Consider the following 20,984-nt stretch of genomic DNA (forward strand, 5'->3'; position numbering starts at 1 on the left):
TTACATAATTTGAACTATTATAGTCTTATCGATGAGAAGCTAATTAGTAAACTTCATAGATTTTAGAGTTCCTAATCGACAGCTACGATTAGAATTGCAAAATTATTTATTAATTTTTATATATGAAAATATAGATTCTTATTTGAATTTTTAGCTTGTTTGAATACTCGTTTACTTATCATAATTAAATCAAAACAAATCAAGCTTGAACAATGTATGAAAGCTCGATACAAGCTCAAGCCGAATATGAACAACTTATAATTATATCAAGCCAAATCCGAACAACGATATACTCCGCTCCGCTTTGCTCTATTAAAACCCTACATACCGCCCAATTGTCATGCATTTATGTCCAACAACTAAACTGTCATTTATATTTATAGCCTTCAAATATTTCAAATTTTTAATTTTGAAATTTTGAAATATATATTTTCATGTCCTTGCGTCATGCATGTATAAGGTGGTATGCATAATGTACATAAAAATTAAAATATAGGTGTCAGATATGTAAATATGCAGTAATTGAATGGCCTTTAGGTGAATCATTAAAAAAAAAATGGAATTATTAGGTAGAGTTTGTCGCCGAGCATCTGCGCCCATTTGTTTTATCTGCATCCGTATTTGATTAATAATTGAAAACTTAAATTCTTATTCGAATTAAATTGGGTAGTTAAAATATATAATTTTTTTATCATGAATGGCGAATATTTATTATATAATAATATTAATATTATTGCTCATGTTGGAATATTCGTGATATTAAAGTGTAAAAATAAAATAAAAGTGAACCTAACTTAAGACTTAGCCAACTTTTTGGGTCTAACTTACATTAGACCTAAACCCAAAACCCAAGTCTAATCTAACTTAGACTTAGCCAGCTTTTTGGGTTGAACTTACATTAGGCCTAACCTAAACTTAGGTCTAACCTAAATTAGACCGAGTCGAACCTTTTGGGTCTCTTACATTAGACCTAACTTAAACCATAGGTCTAACCTAAACTAGACCTAGTCCAACCTTTCGGGTCTAACTTACATTAGACCTAACTTGTACCATAGGGTCTAACCTAAACTAGACCTAGCACAACTTTGGGTCTAACTCACATTAGACCTAACTCATCGCTAGACCTAGTCCATCCTTTTGGGTCTAGCCTGCATTAAACCTAACCTAAATTAGACCTAGCCCAACTTCTGGGTCTAACACATCGTAGACCTAACCTAAACCCTAGATCTAATCTAAATTTGACCCAATCCACCCTTCAGGTCAAATTTATACTAGACCCAACCCAAAACACTAGGTCTAACCTAAACCAGACCTAGCACAGCCCTTTAGGTCTAATAGAAATGATACAGTTAAATATCATAAGTTATAATTAATGATAATATATAATTTACTAATTTAATTTAATTTAATATTTCATCTCCATCCAAGAGGACCGATGAGTCGCGTCATGCTGGAAACAAATGTCACGAGATTCTCACGCCAAGCTGCATGCATTAATTCATGCATAACGTATTCCCTCTTTTTATTTATTTATTTTTTTTTGTTTTATTGCAGTTTTAATTTAATTCATGGTTTAAAAGTGAAGGACTGCCTTCTCTTCGTCATTTCTATCGGTTTTTCTGCCTTATGTTCCGAATCAAATTAGCATTTATCTCCATGACAGGTATGCAGAAAGCACCCTCTTTATTTATCTCAAATGATCATGATTGTTTTTTTCTCATTATTTTGAAACTTTATTTTAAACAAAATCATAATTTTTCGCCATTAAGTTGCATCGAACTAGGGGTTTAAACGTAAGCTCCTGTTCGGCTCGTTTATTTTTCGAGCTCAAAAAATTTGTTCATGTTCGGCTCGTTTGCTTAACGAACCGAACACGAGCTGTTCATGAACAAAAAGTCATTTTGGCAATCCTAATCACGTAGTCATAAGATGTTGAGCATTTGAGCAAGATTTAAAAATTAATGTTTATATTAAACATCATTTGAATCTAATTTAATAATTTGCATTCTATTTTCTTAATTAATTATTTTAATTGATTATAAATCTTTATAGCCTTGCAGTCAATTAATTTTTTTTAAAATACCACTCTTCAATATATATATATATATATATAAATATTTGATGAGTAGTATTTCAAACTAAAATGAACCGAACACGAACGCACAAATTTTTGTTCTTGTTGTTCATGTTCGGATTGTTAACTTAACAAACAAACCGAACACAAGTTTCTTAACAAGCCGAACACGAGCTGTTCACGAACAACAAACTGTTTTGACAGCCCTACATCAAACAGCTGTTTTGATATATATATATATATTTCAATTTTTTCGAACTTTTATGAAATTTCTTTTGTACTTTTCTAAATTTGAAGAAGGAAAATATATTTTTTTTTCTGCGTAGGAAGAGTGGTATATATATATAAATTGAAATTTAGACGTTAGTTATGTAAATTAATAAGTAATGAGTGAAATGTATTAAAATATGTCTTCGCATTGTCAAATTCAAATAAATAAAGAAGCAGAAATAAAATAAAGCCAAATCTTATAATAGTGATGCGGAATTATTGCCTTTTATTTATTTGGAGGACAGCAACACATGCAGCTAAGCAGCTTCTGGCGCCGGAAAATAAATAAATAAATAAGCTCTGCTTTGCTGTATTCACAAATATATAAATATATATTATGGGGGTATGTATGTACTTAGATGCATTTTCATGAAATTTTTACTGGGTGACATGATTATTGAGATTATTTTTAATAAAAAATATTCGTGATTTAGATTCAAGATCATCCAGAGCTCTGATTTCATGAAGGTTATAGTCATGCTGACCGTCTCGACAAAATGAACCAGATGAAACCAAAATTGGTTTGATCTGAATCCAATCAAGATGTTAAAGCACTTTTAAAAGCTTTGGATTGTCAATTATATGATCAAATGAACTCTAAATTTGACATATTTATAATAAATCGAGCGTTTAGGAATCCAACGGGGCAAAAGTCACTTATTTTTTAGGTCATTAATTCCCTAAAATCATTAAAAAATCTCATGTGATCAAGAGGAATCAATACGGGCTATAAAAAGTCACATAGGTGATTTGAGAAGTTATTCGCCATAAAATCAAAATGTCACTTCCTTATAGGCTATAAAGACACTCATTCTCTTCACTGGATGGAGAGGGAGAAAGATTGGAATTATAAAGATGTTCTGGACTGAAGACCTGACAATAACTTTCAGTCTTCGTGTTGACTACCATCGACCACCGCTGTTGGCCACAGTCAATCATCACAAGCCGTTCGACAACCCCTACTTAGTAATGATATCCCAAAAAACATCAATAGTATGCAATGCCGTATAGAAGACCCGACGATAATTTCCGGTCTCCATAGCCGCCAACAACTGTTGAACACCTTTCATCCGCTGTCCTGGCCTTGCACATCGGCGTCGGCAACTCCTGCTTGCCAACGTTGCATCTATAATACAATTGTAACATATAACGACATTTTGAAGAATTCTTTAAAAAATTTTCAGGCAAATACAAAATTTTCATCGAAAAATTGGGTCGGTTCAATTCTACTAGTGCTCGACTTTAGATTTTAATGCAAATTCTTTTGAATAAAACATATAAAAATAGTTGTATAAAAGCCATATTATTCAATCATCTAATCTAAAATAGAGGCTTTCATACATACCATTTAATTCCCACGTATTTACATATCTATCATTTCTTAAAATGGTGAACTTACTATGTAATATAAAAGATTATAAAACTATTTTATATGCAAACAAATAAGAATCACGTGGGTATGTTTGTAATTGAGCCTTTAAAAAAATATAGTAACATGTTTGGTAACTTGCGTTAAAAAATAATAGTTTTCATATAAAGAACTCGGAAAAGAAAGCGACATCGGACCCATCGAACAATGGCTTGGCGAAAGCTCTCTAATGGCCGCATGCTCAAAGCCGAATCTTCCTTCCCATCCTAAACCCTAGCCGCATGCTCAAAGCCGAATCTTCCTTCCCATCCTTCACTCAGCAACTAAATTATTCAGCTATGATTAAGCATTAATCCAGATTGCCATTCGGTACTCCCAAAAAGGAAAAAAAAAAATTTCATACAGAGTTTGGATGCAGTTCTGCGTCAGAACTCTAATAAAATCTTGTCATATGTATCTGACTGGACCCAACTAAAAAATGATGAAAAAACCCCACGAACACCCCAATAACATCGCAATATTATTTGCGTGTTATTGGCGTGATCCTCCGGGCTGTGTTATTGGCGTTATTCATGGGTGTTATTGCGATGTCATTGTGGTGCCATTGGAGTTGATTTTGTTGGGGTTTTTGCGGTGTTACTATGATGTTATTTGTGTGGTCCTTCGGGCAGTATTAGACATTGCGGTGTTATTGTAGTGTTATTAAAGTTATTTTGCAGTCATTTTTTAGGTTGACTCATCCAGATACACATGATAATATTTTTTTGCCCAAAAAGACTCCATCACTAAACGTGAAGCCCATTAAACAATTTTGAGTTATTTTAATCACAAAGCGAGTCAAACACCGGTCAAAGATTGAGTTTTTAATTTTGATGCAATGTTTGAAGCGAAATGAAATAAAAACTGACGAAATTGCAATAATTTAAGTTGCTGATTATAAATTTTTAGGCAACAAATAAAATATAGCTATTAGAGTCATTTAATTTTTTTAGTAATTTTGGAATGGGGTTTAGGTTTAATTTTTTTATTTGGGATATTTACATTTATACCCCAAAATTCTTACGGTATCCACACCCAAACATTTCATATTTACACACATAACACTCAAATGTTGAATATCACATTAAAAATAAGACAGTGACAATTCAAATTGATTTTTATCTTATTATAATTTGAATGTAAACTAAATTTAAAAGTGAAACTAAGTGGAATGGGTCAATTTGAAAATGGAATATAGTTTGGGCTTTTTTGTCAAATTTAAAGTGAAAAATGATGTACGCTTTGATTTGAATTGGTTTAAAGCATTTTTTTTTGGTTTGAATCGGTTTAATTACATTTAATTACATGTTTTTTTGTTGAGAAAATGATTTATATTATATATTAACTCTTAATGCATAATTTGCTGGCTCAAGTAACATCAAATTTTGATGTGTTTTAAATTAATTTATTTTATAAGAAAAATATTATAAGAAAATTTCTTAATAAAGGTTTTTATGACCGTGAACGTAGATTTCATTACATGCGTTAAGATGATGCAACGTATATGTATTTAATATTATAATAATTCGAGCTAAGTTCACAGCCCTGTTTGAGCCCCATTTTGACTTTATATAATTTCTGTATTTTATTTTGTAGGTTCATTAAAAAATTTTAAATTCTGTATTTTATTTTGTAGGTTCATTAAAAAATTTAAATAAATAAATAAATAAATAAATAAATTTAATAAATTTATATTAATTGACGTTCATCAAAATATCTGAAATAAATTGTTTCGACCGAACTTGATTGAATTTATATAGAGATTATTGCAATAAAACATAATCCTATCAAACACAAATTTGTATTCATACATTCTGAAAAAAAAAAAAATTCCTTACAAATTTATAAAACATAATCATATGAAAAGCAAATTGAATTATCCCACTTAATTGTTTTCGAAATGATTTATTGAATTTTGTCATTGCATTTTATTGCGTAATTCTGCTGTTTTGGAAAAACCTTTTTTTTTTTTTTGGGAGGATAAATATTATTTTCCTAATAACAGTTTCAATTAAATTTTTTAAAAATCTGCTTTTCTGAAAAAAATATTTCAGAATAATAGAAAACAAATTTTATCTTAGCTTATACAATTTTAGTTCACTTTAATTTTTTCCGTGAACATAACAGTAAAAAGTGAATATGAAATAATGAAAAAATGTATATGTAAATATGAGATTTTAGATGTTAGAAACGTAAATATATAATATTATATGTAAATACTCTCTTTTTTTAGTCTCAAAATATGAATTTAATGAGGGCGAAATTAAAAGCAGTTCCCAACTGAATTAATTTACATGCACTCCCATGCCTTCGATTCTCCTCCATTTTCCTTCATTCAAAACCGACATATGAGGGAGGAATCCAACGCCGAGCAACGGAAAACTTGGGGGAGACAAAGCGCCGATAAAAGTGGGCGGTAGAGAGAGAGAGAAAAGCGAAGCAAGGCATCTCATTTCATTCTCCATTTTACCCCCTTCTCTCTCTCCTCTTCCCTCCCTCTCTCTCTCTCTGTCTCTCTACCATGCCGAGATCCTGCACTTCTTTTATTGCGTGAGTATCACATACCAATGTCCTTCTCTTTGCTGTAAGGTAATCCACTAATATATCTTAAAAATGGAGTGTGTATGCTTTACTTCAATCTATATGTTTGCATGAATTGTTGTGCTTGCGACAGATTCTTCTCCTGAAAGCTTTGGCAGGTCAAGCATCTTCTTACACTCCACCGCTTAATTCCCTCCATTAAGCAACTTCCCAGGAGGTGAAGGACTCTTCTTCTCGCATTCCTCTTCTCAGTTCTGAGTTTTTTATTTTTGTTTGTGCTTTTGCAGTTCTCATTCCTTCCTTCATTTTGCGCTTTGTTTTTAGCTTTTTTGACCTGTTTGATTTTGGTTCAGCAAATCTTTCTTTCCCTTTCGCGGTTTTCCTATCATCCAATGCTGTCTTCTACTCGCCATCATGATCAAAATCGCATTTTTTATTCTTTCAACGCGATTTTTCTTTTAGTTTTTGAGGTTCCTTTCGATTCTTTGTTCTGATATTCATTCCATGTTTTTTTTTTCTTATTGTTCTTCTTTCCATTTCTTTCATCTGGATGGTTTTTTTGAGAGTGTGATTAACTGAAGGAGGTTTTGGTGCCAAAACTGCAGCGGGATTAAGGACTGGAGAAATAATTTTATATGCATTTTTCAACAGGAACATCGAGACATTCTTGGAAGCCTGCCATGGTTTCTAATACTATGGATCCTTCTTACTGGCTCAACTGGAGATTCTTGTTGTGTGCTGTATGGGTTCTTTCTTCCATGGCGGTGGCTTCCTTTTTGATGTGGAAATATGAAGGTTTTAGAACGGATGGTACAGAGGGAGGAGAAGCTCAAAATGGAAAGAGGGGGACTTTATATGAGGATGAGGCTTGGAGGCCATGTCTTAGGACAATTCACCCTGTTTGGCTGCTGGTTTTTCGGGTTGTTGCATTTTTTGTATTTGTGGCCCTGCTTGCTGTCACCATTGTTGTCGACGGAGTTTCCATATTGTTCTACTATACTCAGTGAGACTCCTTTCTTGAATTTTTGGTTTCAAATTGGTGAATTAATTGACTGAATAAATGCTGCATATCATTTTCACTCTTATCCTAATTATTTGTAGTTTTGCATTTGAATTGATGGAGTTCCCTTATATTTTTGTGTGTGGATTCTTTTGTTTCATTAAATTAATTGTTAAGCATGTGTGTGCCTAAATAGAATTGTATATGCTTCTTACATTATTATTTTATATATTAAAGTTAATGCCATTACTATGCATCGTAGTTGGCCTAGCTAGTCATGTTTTGTGCAGTTTCTTTTCTATATTTCATTGTTTTGCGAAGATAGTAATAAAGCTTCACAAAAATCAATTGAAGATGGGGGAACAAATACACCAAAAATCACAAACACTAGACAAATAAGTTTATGTGGTTTGGTGAGATACAACTATGTCGTTGTTCGCATATAAATTAATAACTTAATTAAGCTTCAAAAGAGTTTTATACCAAGTATTTCTCTTCATATAATGTTGAAGATAATAATAGAAATATTATTTTTCTATGTTAATGACTGATATAATAAAATTACCTCCAGTGAAGATGAGGGCTTGGTGTAGAGAGGAAGATATTGTTGCTACGGCTATTACTCTCCTCTTTTCCTTATTGTTTAAGCTTTTCTTTATTATAGCAAAAAAATTGACCTTCTAATGAAACCTAAATTAGTAGCACTTTATTCTTCTTGATGAAACATATAATCTTCACCTTTCAGGCGCCTTAAAAACTCTTCCCTTTTTATCAATTGGCAGCCCATCCCTTTCTATCTTCAAGGTCCTTACATTAGCACAAGATCTTTGAAAAATATATATATTTTTTTCAATGCTATCCATGTAATGACACTAAGACTCTACCACAGATGAGGGCTTTGTAAAAGAAATAAAGGGAAAAAGAAGATTGAATTCAGAAATTCTCTTATTTGATTTAGGTTAGTAGTATACCCCATGGAACCCATAGAAAGGGTGAATTAGATTTTGCCAAGAGAGAACAAAGAGTGAGAATTTAGGATTGTAGTTAGAATTTTAGCCATCAACAACTATTATGATGGCATGATGAATTCCAAAATATTTGAAGTTGGATCTAGTTCTAAGGCTAAAAGGTTTGCTGCAGGAGGAGGGTATTGCAGGTACTACCAAGGTCAGCGAGACATTCAAATTGACCCTATCATCTTGAATAGGAGAAGGAATTATAATCTATAAGGGAGGCCCAAAGAAGAGGTCAGCTCTTAAGAAAGTTGCAAAATAGGAAAGTGCTAGAAAAGAGAAACGAAGTGAGCTTCTTGTACATCCATATAACTCCAAACCTCACTTCTATAATGAGGAGGGCATAACTTCCTTTAAGTGGGAGAAAGTTTTTGATAGAGAAATCATAGAATTGAACAATAATTTGTTATCACCGAGTTTTAGGTTAAATTCTACTACTTATGATCTTGATTTGCTTATTTTTCTTAGATTTTTACGTAATCATTTGAGCCAAATGCGAGTAAGTTACTCACATGAGACTCTAACGCATCCATAACTATTGAGTTGGCGTTTCATTATTTATCTAGCTAGAGATATCAAAAGACCATTTATAAAATGCTATGGAATAGAATAAAACTTCTAGGAGTTGCTTGTAAAGACAACAAAAAGCTTTGTGATTCCTTCAACATGGAGAAGTTTTTTAGTGCACTATTGAAGTCGAAAATTGGAGAAAATAATAACCAAGCATAGCACTTTTTGAAGGGAAATATATTTAAGAATGAAGCTTCACTTTCCATGATGTCTACTTAGAATAAAAAACTATGCCCATAACTTGGGGTCTCCTCAAAAACGTTATTAAAAGAGAGTGAAGCAAGCATTAACTGCATTGTTGAGTCATAGAAAATCTCAATGCAGAATAAATTATTGAAGATTGATTCATCAATGAATTCTTTTTAAATAGATATAGTTAGCAATATAGTTTCATTTTGTGGTGTACCTTCTTAAAAATATGAGCAAGAAATTGCTTTTTGCCTTGAGAATTTAGTTAGCTAAGATGTCTTTTACCCTAGAAAATATTGAATATTTTTATCAAAGCATTTTGGAGCACTTGAATGTGTGAGAAACACAACAATGATCAATATCGCCAATCAGTTAGACAAGATGTTTTGCCTTTTTAATTTTTTTTTTCTTTTTTTATTCTGACATGAAGTATTAATTAGTGGAGAATTGTACATATTTTGAGGAAATGAAATAATTTATCACTTTTAATCTTTATATTAAGTTTTATTTTTTAAGCTATGAAATTTTTAAATATGACTGCTTATTTGTATAATTAAAATTTTCACTTCATTGACTTGAATAAAATTAAATGTTTGTGTGATCCATTGTCAACTCTTATTTAATCGATTATCATCCTTTAACTAGTTCATCTTATTTGGACTAGTTATTTGTCTTATATGGATGGGTTTCTCCTTAATGCCATAACTTTCATCCTTATAGGGATAATCATTTTTAAAACTCACTACTAATCTTGTACAATTGGGGAGTTTGGTTTCTAATACATGAATCCATTCTTAGAAACTTTCAAGATTTAGAGTGATGTTTTTTTTTAAATTTTTTTTGTCACTTTAAAGGATTCCATAGATTATCAAGTAATATAAATCATTTAAGAATAACATGTTAACTGAAAGATTCCTAGTTTGCTAGAAGTTTAAATGATAAAGAATAATGCATATAATACTAGTTTAAGTTCATCAGATTTGTTTTTTTTTTCTTGAGTAAAGCTCATTTTCAAGGTTAGGTTTAATACTTCATTAAGTGTATATTATGCGTGCACTGGAGGCTTTTAACTCATTTACAAGCCATGTCTCTCACTTTTAGACTTGGCCTTAAGTAGTTATTACTCTAGTCGTCTACTCATGTTAGTCAATCTCTTGCTTCATTGGTCATGCATATAAAAAAATTAGTTTTCCCATTTTTTATCCAAGTCACTAAGATCTGTTGAATTTATTTGTCTTCAAGTAGGAAAATCAGATGCTGTCTTAAAGATCGAATTCTCCAACAATTTTTTGAGTTATCAAATTCTTCTAAACCCAAATTTTCAAAGACATAATAAGTTCCTGGGACGAGTCTCCTAGCATAATCAAATAACAAATTAGCATATTCTTGTGTTGATGAATTCTCTGTATACTTTGAAATTGTCCAATTCCTTGCAAACTTTAGTATGATAAGTTCTCTTAATACTACAAATTGCCTAAATTTTTACAGTGAATTCATTACTTACTAGAGCTGAATTTTCAATTTCTGTTGGGCCCACATAATTAAGATGCCTTGATATTGTCCAATGCATTTTGGTATCTTCAGCAGTAATCAAGAAACTTAGAATCTTCCAAAACATGGCTCCAAAGATACACTTTGATGGTTTTGGTGCATATTGCTTTTTCTCAGTGTGAGTAATGACAATAGAGGTCATTGGTGTGTTAACTCTGATGACATTGGCATGATCATAAATTCAATTTCTCCGCGCTCACAAAAGAAGTCGTAAAGGGGCCTATCAGTATATGTCAACTTAAGAAAATCAAAATTAACTTTATCAAACTAATATAAAAATGATGTTAAAAAAATTCAATGTCAATGGGAATGCTAGCAAAATGATTGTTGAGAATCGGAGATGTAATGAAGATGACATAACTAAAAGGTTTTTAGTGATAGGTTTTTCAACATCATGAAGTTGACTGATAAATCCAAAGAAATGCAACCCTCCCGATTAGAAACATTTTAGGCTTTCCTAACTTGACACCTCTGCTCTAACTTCTCCAAGAGTCATTGGGACAACTGCTAGAATGTGAATGACCTAATCTAGAAGAATGTTTGTTTAAATTATACACTATTGATGCCTTGTTGTGATATCATCCTGAGCCAACAAGGATCAATTATTTCAGTTTCTCAATAGGATTGAGCTCTTTTAGCAAGTTTTGAAGGCGCCAGTATACTTCTGTTTAATGCTTATTGTTCTCATAAAAATACAATACTTATTATTTTTAGGTATAAAGTGTTGCTCTTGAAATGCGGAGACTGTCACCAAGTACTTCTCATCTTAAGACACATTCATAACCTCGATGAGTGATACTCTTAGAGTATAAGCAGATAGTGCCATTGTAGAGATGATTCCTTCCATCTTGCATTGTAATTGGTCAAATGGCCCCAATCTGTCCTTTCAGAATAAAAACCTGTGTTGTGATGTTCTTGTTGCTGCTGTTAGCGATGGTAATTTAAGTTGGCTTACGCCATCTATTGTTATGTGGCATATTGGGGGTGTCGCCAAGTTTCTTCCTGTCTTATATTTGCGCATTTAAAGGGGAAGGCTGTTCCCATGCAATTACACTCTACATTAATTCAATTGTTGGCAAATTCCAAAAGCCTTGCAAATGTTTTGGGTTATAATAAGTTGAATGCATAGGAGAAGGAACATTCTCAAAGGCTTTACTATTAGCATTGCCAACACGACAACATTGTCAAAACCTTGGATTCCCACCATATCTCACCAGAGTTGCGCCACAAAATGACAAAGTGACTCGAACAGTTTTCAGTAGCTTTTGGGCGCTAATGAATTGAGTGATAAACAAGTACTCAAAATCTAAGGGGCTGGAAATGCTCCATTTAAAATATGAGAACTGCTAAAAGGTTTTTAAAAATACATCTCCGGTAACATGATGTTCTATGTCACGTTCAAGCTTGATAATTAACTCGCTATTTATATGAGAGCCAAGTTCGGTAATACATGGAAGCCAACATGGTAAAATTGTGAGAAAAATACATGATTGGGCTCAGTTTTGATCACTACATTTCTAAAAGGTTTGGTTGACTACCTTGATGTAAAAACTTCAATCAAGTTTCTAGTTGTGGGCAAGTATCATTAACAAGTTCTTCTGTTATGAACCCTCACTTGCTTAGGATTTTTTTATATCACATTTTTTTTGTTTTTTATGTTTTTTTATTTATCTTTTGATTTAATTTAAAACACTTTCGATTGTGATAGGTGTTTTTAAAAAAACTCAAAACATCTTTCAAGTATTTTGAGTGTTTTTAAAAAGAAGGTGATTTACTTTTAAAAACAAAAAATAAAAAACATATAAAGATTATGCTCTCCAAACATGATTTCAAAAACAATGGTAAAAAAAAAAAATCAAAATTGAAGCCAAATGGACCCTTAGTACTTTAGACGAGCTATTTGGATGAATAGTCTCAGTCCCCTGGTGAGTATTATAAGAGAATAGCTTCCTTATAGGCTACTCGACCAAGTGTGATCAATGGCTGAGTACCGAGGATTAAGTTTATTTTATGGGTGACTTGTGGCCTTGTGTGAGTATCGAGTTAGGTTCATAATTGGCGGCTTTTGACCAGGTTTAGACACTCATGATATTTTGATCAATCTGGCCTACATGAATATGGGGTGTATAATTCTCATTGCACCCTTAGATAGATTAATCGAATATTTCTTTTCAAGGAGAAGATTCAACCATTTCTCATAAAGATTTTATCTTGCAGAAATTTTAAGTCTGCATGATTAATAGGTACTTGCAACGGTAGTAATTGCCTTACATATTAGCCTCTTACGCAGCAAACTAAATTTAATTTTTAAAATGAAATTATTTAGTGAACATGTCTAATTCTTTTTCCATTCTTCTGATTTTCATTATGTTGACATTTTACTTCAAATGTGATTGTGCATAAAGAAATGGAACGTTATTGATGATTGTAAGATTCTTCCTAACAGCTTCTGAAGGAACTTCCTGTTTTACATCTAAATGATAGCAGCTGTCTCTCTGGTTAAAACATTGCTGCATTTGATGATACTCTTAAAGCTTTTGTTAAGGATTTCTGTTACAAATGATAAAGAACTTGCCTTCTTTTTTTGGACAATTTTGTTGCTAAAAACGTTAAAATTTTCTGAAAATTTAAAATTTATTATCCCATCTCTTATATGTTATGATATGATCTTCTGTGTCACAGGTGGACATTCATGCTGGTCACGATTTATTTTGGGGTAGGTTGAGAGTTTTCTTAGATTTTGTATGGAAAAAAAGTGTCAAAATGGTCCCCGAATTCTTTGTTGGGAGTCATATTAGTCGTGGAGTCTATAAAAGTGTCAATTTTGTCCCATACTTTTTCAATAGTCTAAATTATTCCTCTCTGGGGACTATTTCATTACATATTAAAAGAATACGAGGACTAATTTGATATTTTTATAGACTCTGGGACTAAAATAACCCCATGAGAATAGTCGGAACTAATTTAGCACTTTACTCCTTTTGTATGTAAGGATGGTTTCAGTTATGACATCCGATCTTTTGAATTTTCTTCTGAAAAGCTTATTCTAACATGTGCACGATGCTCATTTTGGCCCTCTTCTTTTAGCTTGGCTTGTTGCTGTCTGCTTATGGGTGCTATCAATACATAAATATAGTTTCTGGTGATAGGATTGAACGTATGAGGTTGGATTCTGAGCACAGCTCAACCATATCAACCATAAATTGTGAAACTCCAAATCGCTCTCATACAATGAAAACTCCTATGTTCCAAGGTAACCAAATCAATCGAAAAATTGCAGGGTTTGGTGGATATCTCTTCCAGATAATCTATCAGGTACTCTGAGGAGAAGAAATTGATTTAGATATGTGTCAAAGTTTATTCTTTTTCATTTGATCATGAAATAATTACTTTTTTTTTTCGAGATTATGATTTTATTTTCATATAATTTCATTGAAGATGACCTGTTGGGATATTGCTGATGAATTATGGTCATTCAACTTTATTTGGATAACTTGTCTATATACTGATAAAAAGAGGGGAAAATAAAATAAAAATACAAAATAATATCGCGATAATAAATGGTAAGCATCTTTGCTGTATATGACCATAACATGCCTAGTGAAAATATAGTTTGATTTAGATTGAATGATAGTTTATAGGACTTTAGATTGAAAAAAAAACAAAAAATAAAATTCAAACAGCACAAGCATTTTTTTTTTCTTGGATTTGCCACACCATACCTTGTTTGTTTGTTAACTCTGAGGTTTAACATATTTTGAATATCAAATGTGTTACATCAGGTTTGGTGTTTTCGATAATTGATTAATTGTGTCCACAAACCTCTTGATACATTTGGCGCTTTCCAATCTCATGAGTTTTTGTGGATTTTATTCATTTAATTTACTACTACTGTTACTTTTATTATATTTCATTAAAAAAGCAGATGGAGAAAGGTTTTTTAATATTTTTTGCGCTTGTTCTGGTTAACTAATGTGTCTCTTTTAACTGTGAACAGACGAATGCAGGTGCTGTCATGCTTACAGATTTTGTCTTTTGGCTTATCATATTTCCGTTTCTAGCTGTGAAAGATTATGACCTCAATTTTGTAAGTATCCATTTCCTGTAAATGAAGTGTTTGTTAATTGCATTCATTGCCTTATTCTGGCTTGAATAATAAGAATCCTTAGGAGACAATGCTCTTGTGTACAAGAAAAACCAAATATCTTTACATCTTATCATTATTTATAATTTGCCAAGTAAAATTCAGTTTATGACCTTCTGCTTCATGCTCTCTAGACAATTTTATAAATCAAAATTTGTTGGCAGTTTTAGTTGTTTATCTTCACACCTTGAGATCAACTATTTTGAATTTTGTGTGGAATTCTCATGCTGGTACTTATTGTTATTTCTGTAATCATAATTTTTTAGTAGATTCAAATTAGTTGAGGTAGTGGCTTGGAACCTGAACATGAGATTTTGAATGATCCCATTACGAAACTAGTCTTCAAATAAGTTCTTAAAATGATATGAATTAGATACTAATAGCAAAGGCAATGAAGGAAAGTAGAAAATATTTCATTTTATTATAGAAATAAAAAAAAAGAAAAATTTTACATGTGCATGATTGTTATTACAAGCCTTACCCAAACCCAACTTCTATTGCCATATTGAAAAAAAAAAAAATCTTATTTGTTGATCTCCATTGCAGCTACAAATAGGAATGCACTCAATAAATGCAGTCTTCCTCCTTGGCGACGCTGCGTTGAATTCTTTGGTAAAACTTTTTTTCTTTCCTTTAGCCAAATGATCAATTATGCTATTTTCAAAGAATTGCTAGTAACTTTACATATTTGATCCTTTCTTTTTATGATTTTTATTAGCAATTCTCTTCATTCCGAATTGCATATTTCTTGTTATGGACGTCAATTTATGTAATTTTTCAGTGGGTCTTCCATATTTGCAAATCAATCTGGTAATTTTTTACTCTTAACTTTGATTTTGAAGCTTTTGTAATGCATGGCTCCTCGTTTAAATTTTTGTTTGTTTGATTTTCATTCATCCAGGTGGCCCTATCCATTTCTTGACTTGTCATCAGCCCATGCCCCTATCTGGTATGGTCTTTTTGCTAACAAATGCTTTCTAGTTATTATCTTTTCAAATATTACAGAACTGTGTTGTGGAGAGCCATTTTTAGTCCCAGACTCTATAAAAGTGTCAATTTAGTCTCCAAATTTTAAGTTGTGGCCTAAATAATCCTCTCTAGGAACTTATTTCAGCCCATATTAAAAAAAATCCCCCATCCCGCCCGCGCAAATAGTCACACAGGAGCTTATGATGCCTCTCTTGCTTGTATAGGTACTTCGTCGTCGCGGTTTTGCACGTCCCCTGCTATGCCGTCTTCTCTTTAATAATTAAACTGAAGCACTACTTGCTTATGAGATGGTTTCCTGGGTCCCATTATCCAGCAAGCTAGAAGAGGCAACCCAGCCATTTCTGCGCCTTGTGACAATGAGCGGTTCTCTCTCCCAGTTCTATTAGACAATTCTGAAGTCCAAAGAGAACCTCTGCTCTGATGAAATATCCAGAGGATTCTGTTGGCCATTAAAGAAGGCAGACTCAACAATCAGCCCGACCGTTCGGCCACATCTATACTCCATTCTTTTGTATAAAGATTCAAGTTTTGTGGGTGTTATATAGTCATAGAATACATATTCTAGGACTATATGGGTTCGGGAGAAATAGAGTTAATTATGCTTTAGAGGTGCTGGAAGTTGGTTTTTTTCTGCATGTTTATTCATTCTGAACTAAAAGTACTGTATGTGAAAGCATTGAAGTGAAGATCTTTTGCTCTTAAGCATGTGATTGGAAGGAGTGTGTTCAATTTTCAGCTATATTTTCTTTGTTTTGTATCTCTATGATTGCTTTGTTGGCCTCTAGTTTCCTCTGTTGGGCATGATTACAGGAGCTGTGTCGGACTCTTCTAGTTGGGTTGAATTTTTATTTGTTTTTACAAGTGAAAAAAAAAAAGAGAAAAAGTTTCCTGCTTGCTTAATGTTTTTAGTGGTATTTTTATGTTAATTAAAAACTAGTGGTTATCTAAATAATCATAATGATTTAGGGAAATTTACATGCATACTGCACAATTCTGAAGTACTTACATATCAATCACATAAAGTTTGATATTTACATTTATAACATTTTATGGATTATTGATTATGGATTATGGATTATCAAATATGGTTCAACAATGGAGAAGTTTGCAAGCAGTCTTTTTATGGGATGTAAAAGTCAAGTTCATGTATAAATAAATATTAAAGTTTAAATGTTAAGTATGCAGATGCATAGAAATAAAGTTATAGGCATGCGAGATTCACATATCTATTACAGAAATTTTTTTTTTTTAATATTCACCTGTCCAGTTTAGATCTTTATATTTACTAGTAAAACACTATAACTGATTTGTTTTGATGCAAAGATTTTGATATAATTTAGCAAAATGACGATGTAAATCAATATAAAAATTTAAGTGTTAGATATATAAATTCTTAAAAATTATGTTATATGTATGTACAAATGGGGCTTTAAATACATATCATAAAATTCATGCATTTGCATATACAACTCAAAAAGGGGGCAGTTACATACATATTACAGAATTTTTATTGTTGAATCATGATTTGTTTGTCAATAAAACCCAAGAAATTGAGCGTAAGGAGAGAGATGAGTAAACAGTAATGAATTAAAATATGTCATGCATTATTCATAAAATGATATCTCTATTTACAGGGGAGATGATACAATATGGTGATGTTATATTTTTGTTCTTCCTTTAAATAGGATTGTACAAGATATTCTTGGTGTTTTACATGTATAAGTCTATCATTTAATTGTTCTGTGACCCAATTGGCTCAGCATAATTGACTTCTGTCAATGGGTCTTCCTTTGTCATACTCTTCATTTTTAAACTGATGAATCTCCTCCGGATCAGTGCAAACATATTTTTAATGTACAAAGTGCACTCATATATTAACATACTTGACATCTAAACATCCATAACACCACATCAAAAATATCACACCACTTTCTTTTTAAAAATGAAATACACATTTTCATATAGATCAGACTTTTATAAATATAAATATGAAACTTGAGCCATAAGATATGTAAATACACATGCATTGTGTGGTATATATGTAAACTTCAAAAAAATAAAAAATAAAAATAAAAATAAAAATTTCCCGGCCAAAAGCCCAAAGCTAACCTGTGTAAAACATTTTTGAGCAAGCAACGAATATGCTCCCTCACTCCCCCACCCCCCTTCATCATCCCCCACCTCATGAAATCCACTTCAATCAATCAACTTAATTTTTGCACCACTCCTCCAATCAATCTAAACAAATTACTCTCTCATGGCTCCACCTTCCCCAACAGCACCATTCACGCCACCAACTCTCCTCCTCCTCCTCTTCTCCTCATTCCCCCTAACCCCCTCGTCCCCAACCTGCAGATCCTACTGCGGAAACATAACCATCGACTACCCCTTCAGCATCCAACCCGGGTGCGGCCATCCCATCTTCCACCAACTCCTCTTCTGCATCAACAACCTCCTCCTCCTCCACATCCCCTCCGGCTCCTACCGCGTCCTCTCCATCGACTACCCCTTCCGCCGCCTCACCCTCAACGACCCCACCATGTCCCACTGCTACTCCCTCTCCCCCAATCCCTCCCCTCCCCGCGGCTTCATACCCAACCCATGGCGCTCCCAATTCCTCCTCCCCGCACCCGACAACGTCTTCTTCCTCCTCGGCTGCCCCCCCGACTCCCCCCCCGCCCTCCCCCCCCGCCCCAAAGTGATTGCTCCCCTCTCGCCTTCCCCCTCTGCCGAAATGTATCCGGGATGGGGTGCGAGGACTACTATCGTTGTCCTGCGTGGGAGGCGGAGGGGAGGTCATGGCCGGCGTACGGAGCGGAAGAGTGCTGCTCGGTGGCGGCGGGGGATATAAAGGAGGTGAATTTGACGAGGCTGAGGTGTGCGGCGTATAGTAGCGCTTATAATGTTGCGCCGGTGAGGGCGAGAGGGCCGGGGGATTGGCTGTATGGGATTCGCGTGGCTTATTCGGTGCCTGGCGAAGATGAGGAGGGCTGCCGCGCGTGTCAGCTTTCGGGGGGATCGTGTGGATACGACGCGGAGGAGGTGGGGGATGATGAGGGTTTGGGTGGGGTGATGCCGAGGAGGCTCTGTTTTTGCGGTGGTGGGTCTTATGCATGGAATTCTTCGTCTACTTGTGAATCTACAGGTATGGATAAGAAGGTTGTATTTCATTATAAATTATTTATATTTTTTAAAATTTTTACATGCTAATCATCTAAAATAATAAATATAGTATTTTAATGACTTGAATTTTAAATATAATATTTACCTGTGATATGTATATTGTGCATTATGATTTGTACAGGGATTTCTGAAGGCTTCATCATCAAGCGGGCTTCCATTCATATGGGTGTTCTTGGAGGTATGTAAGTTTTATTCCTTAGTTTAATACGGACCTTATTTACATCAATTTTATTTTATTTTTATTTTTATTTAAAAAAACACTTAATATAGTTTTTCAATTCTGCTAATTTTTATTCTAAAAAGTAAATTAATTTATTTTTTAAAATATTCATAACATTTAAAAATTATTTTGAGTTTTTTTTAAAAAAATTAAATGTGTTATAACATACTAAATTGTGTTTTATTTCAGGTTACATATATATATATATATACTTCAATAAGCTGAAATTATGTTTTACGTTCATGCAGGTTGGTTGGTGTATGGATCTGGCCTTTTTGCGATTTAAGTTGGTGTAGTTTTTTATGGGAAGACGCTTTCTTAATTTCTATGACATGAGTCGGCTTTTATGTGCTATTTCTGCGGTATCAGACAAGCAAGCAAGCAAGCAAGCTAGTAACTGAGAAACAATACTTCCCCATAAATTTTTTTTATATGTTTTTTCCTCAGGTTCTCTATTGTAATTTGGTTCATTGCTCAAAAACTGATTTAAATTTTAGCTCGGATTGAGATCATATCAGACGAGCAAGCAAGCTAGTAACTGAGAAACAATACTTCCCCATAAATTTTTTTTATGTGTTTTCCTCAGGTTCTCTATTGTAATTTGGTTCATAGCTCAAAAATTGAATTGAATTTTAGCTCGCATTGAGATCCGATTAAAATAAACAAGCCGAGCTATGATTTGAAATTTTGAATCGAATATTTTTCGAGCCAACCCTAACTCGGCTCGAAATCGGATCGTTAACAGCCCTAAAAATGTTAGAGATGTGAATTAAGTGAATTTAGCTCAAAGATTATTAATCACTCGAACATTGATTTGAATTTTAGCTTGGATCTTGATTGGATCAAAATAAACAAGCCAGGCAACAAGCCAAAATTTTGAATCAAAAAAAAATTTTTTTTTGACCGATTTTGAGCCAACCCACTCGAAATCAAATCATTAACAACGCTATGCATATTCGGGATGAAAAAGATGATAAATTTGAAACTAGAAAACATCTTTAAAATGTTTTTGAGTGTGCGAAAACACAATAAAAACATATAAATTGCAATATCAGCCAAATTTTTTTAAGAAATAACAAGAAAAGAAAAGAAGTGATGCTAACGAGACCTAAGGATCAAATCCAATCAAATTTCACATAAGGATGCAAATAAAGAAATACTATCAATACCAAAGAGAACAAAAAGACAAAAATCCTATTCATACCAAATAGAATGACACCAAAGAGTACAAAAACAATCACCATCTTCATTTCTTCTTAGGCTTCATGTTGCCTTTAATAACAACGTCTTATAAAACGAAACCTCAAATGAACATGTTTGGTCTTCCCAAGAAAAAATGAATTATAGCACAAATGAACAACCATATGGATATATGAGAGCATGATTGTAATTTTATTCTATCCTTTAGATCTTCCAACTAGGGCTGTCAAAAAAGCGCGAACAACTCGTTAAGTAGCTCGTGTTGGGCTCGTTCGTTAAGTAAATGAGCCGAACGCGAACAAGTTTTTAAAGCTTAAATTATAAATGGGCCGAATAAGAACAACTCTTTGTTCGCTCGTGTTCGGCTCGTTTTAGCTCGAAATAAAATATATACATATAATTATTTATATAATAATATATTACATATATTATTAATATAATAATATATTTTATATATTTATATCTAAGTTTAAAACATAACTGCTCGTTTGGTATGCGCCTTCTTTTATATTCAATTGGTCCTGATTCGAATCGAGCACTTTACATTTATTTTTTCACTTTAATTTAACGAGCCGAACACGAACACACTGTTCACGAGTCGATTTCAAGCACGAGCCGATATTGAACACGA

General features: G+C 33.0%; 2 protein-coding genes across 6 annotated transcripts; both read left to right on the forward strand.

The window, feature by feature from the left end:
* The first annotated feature begins 1,617 nt into the window (after positions 1–1,617).
* On the forward strand, positions 1,618–16,476 carry LOC110028477. 5 transcript variants are annotated; one of them, XM_020730338.1, is made up of 10 exons: positions 6,026–6,341; positions 6,427–6,510; positions 6,945–7,296; positions 13,299–13,332; positions 13,704–13,931; positions 14,614–14,703; positions 15,307–15,372; positions 15,479–15,570; positions 15,662–15,709; positions 15,954–16,476. In XM_020730338.1, the coding sequence occupies exons 3-10, from the start codon at positions 6,974–6,976 to the stop codon at positions 16,069–16,071; spliced, it is 999 nt and encodes a 332-aa protein (XP_020585997.1). In that variant the 5' UTR covers positions 6,026–6,341; positions 6,427–6,510; positions 6,945–6,973; the 3' UTR covers positions 16,072–16,476. The 5 variants fall into 5 exon arrangements, with proteins under 5 accessions (XP_020585996.1, XP_020585997.1, XP_020585999.1 ...); XM_020730340.1 differs by having other exon boundaries at positions 6,026–6,336; XM_020730339.1 differs by having other exon boundaries at positions 6,242–6,302.
* A 1,365-nt stretch (positions 16,477–17,841) lies between these two features.
* On the forward strand, positions 17,842–19,614 carry LOC110028433. The gene is made up of 4 exons (XM_020730271.1): positions 17,842–18,410; positions 18,449–18,895; positions 19,055–19,111; positions 19,402–19,614. Exons 1-4 carry the CDS (start codon positions 18,008–18,010, stop codon positions 19,437–19,439), a joined length of 945 nt encoding a protein of 314 aa, XP_020585930.1. The 5' UTR covers positions 17,842–18,007; the 3' UTR covers positions 19,440–19,614.
* The last annotated feature ends 1,370 nt before the right edge of the window (positions 19,615–20,984 follow it).

This window comes from Phalaenopsis equestris, unplaced genomic scaffold (genome assembly GCF_001263595.1).
Source record: "Phalaenopsis equestris unplaced genomic scaffold, ASM126359v1 Scaffold000511, whole genome shotgun sequence".
NCBI lineage: Eukaryota > Viridiplantae > Streptophyta > Magnoliopsida > Asparagales > Orchidaceae > Phalaenopsis > Phalaenopsis equestris.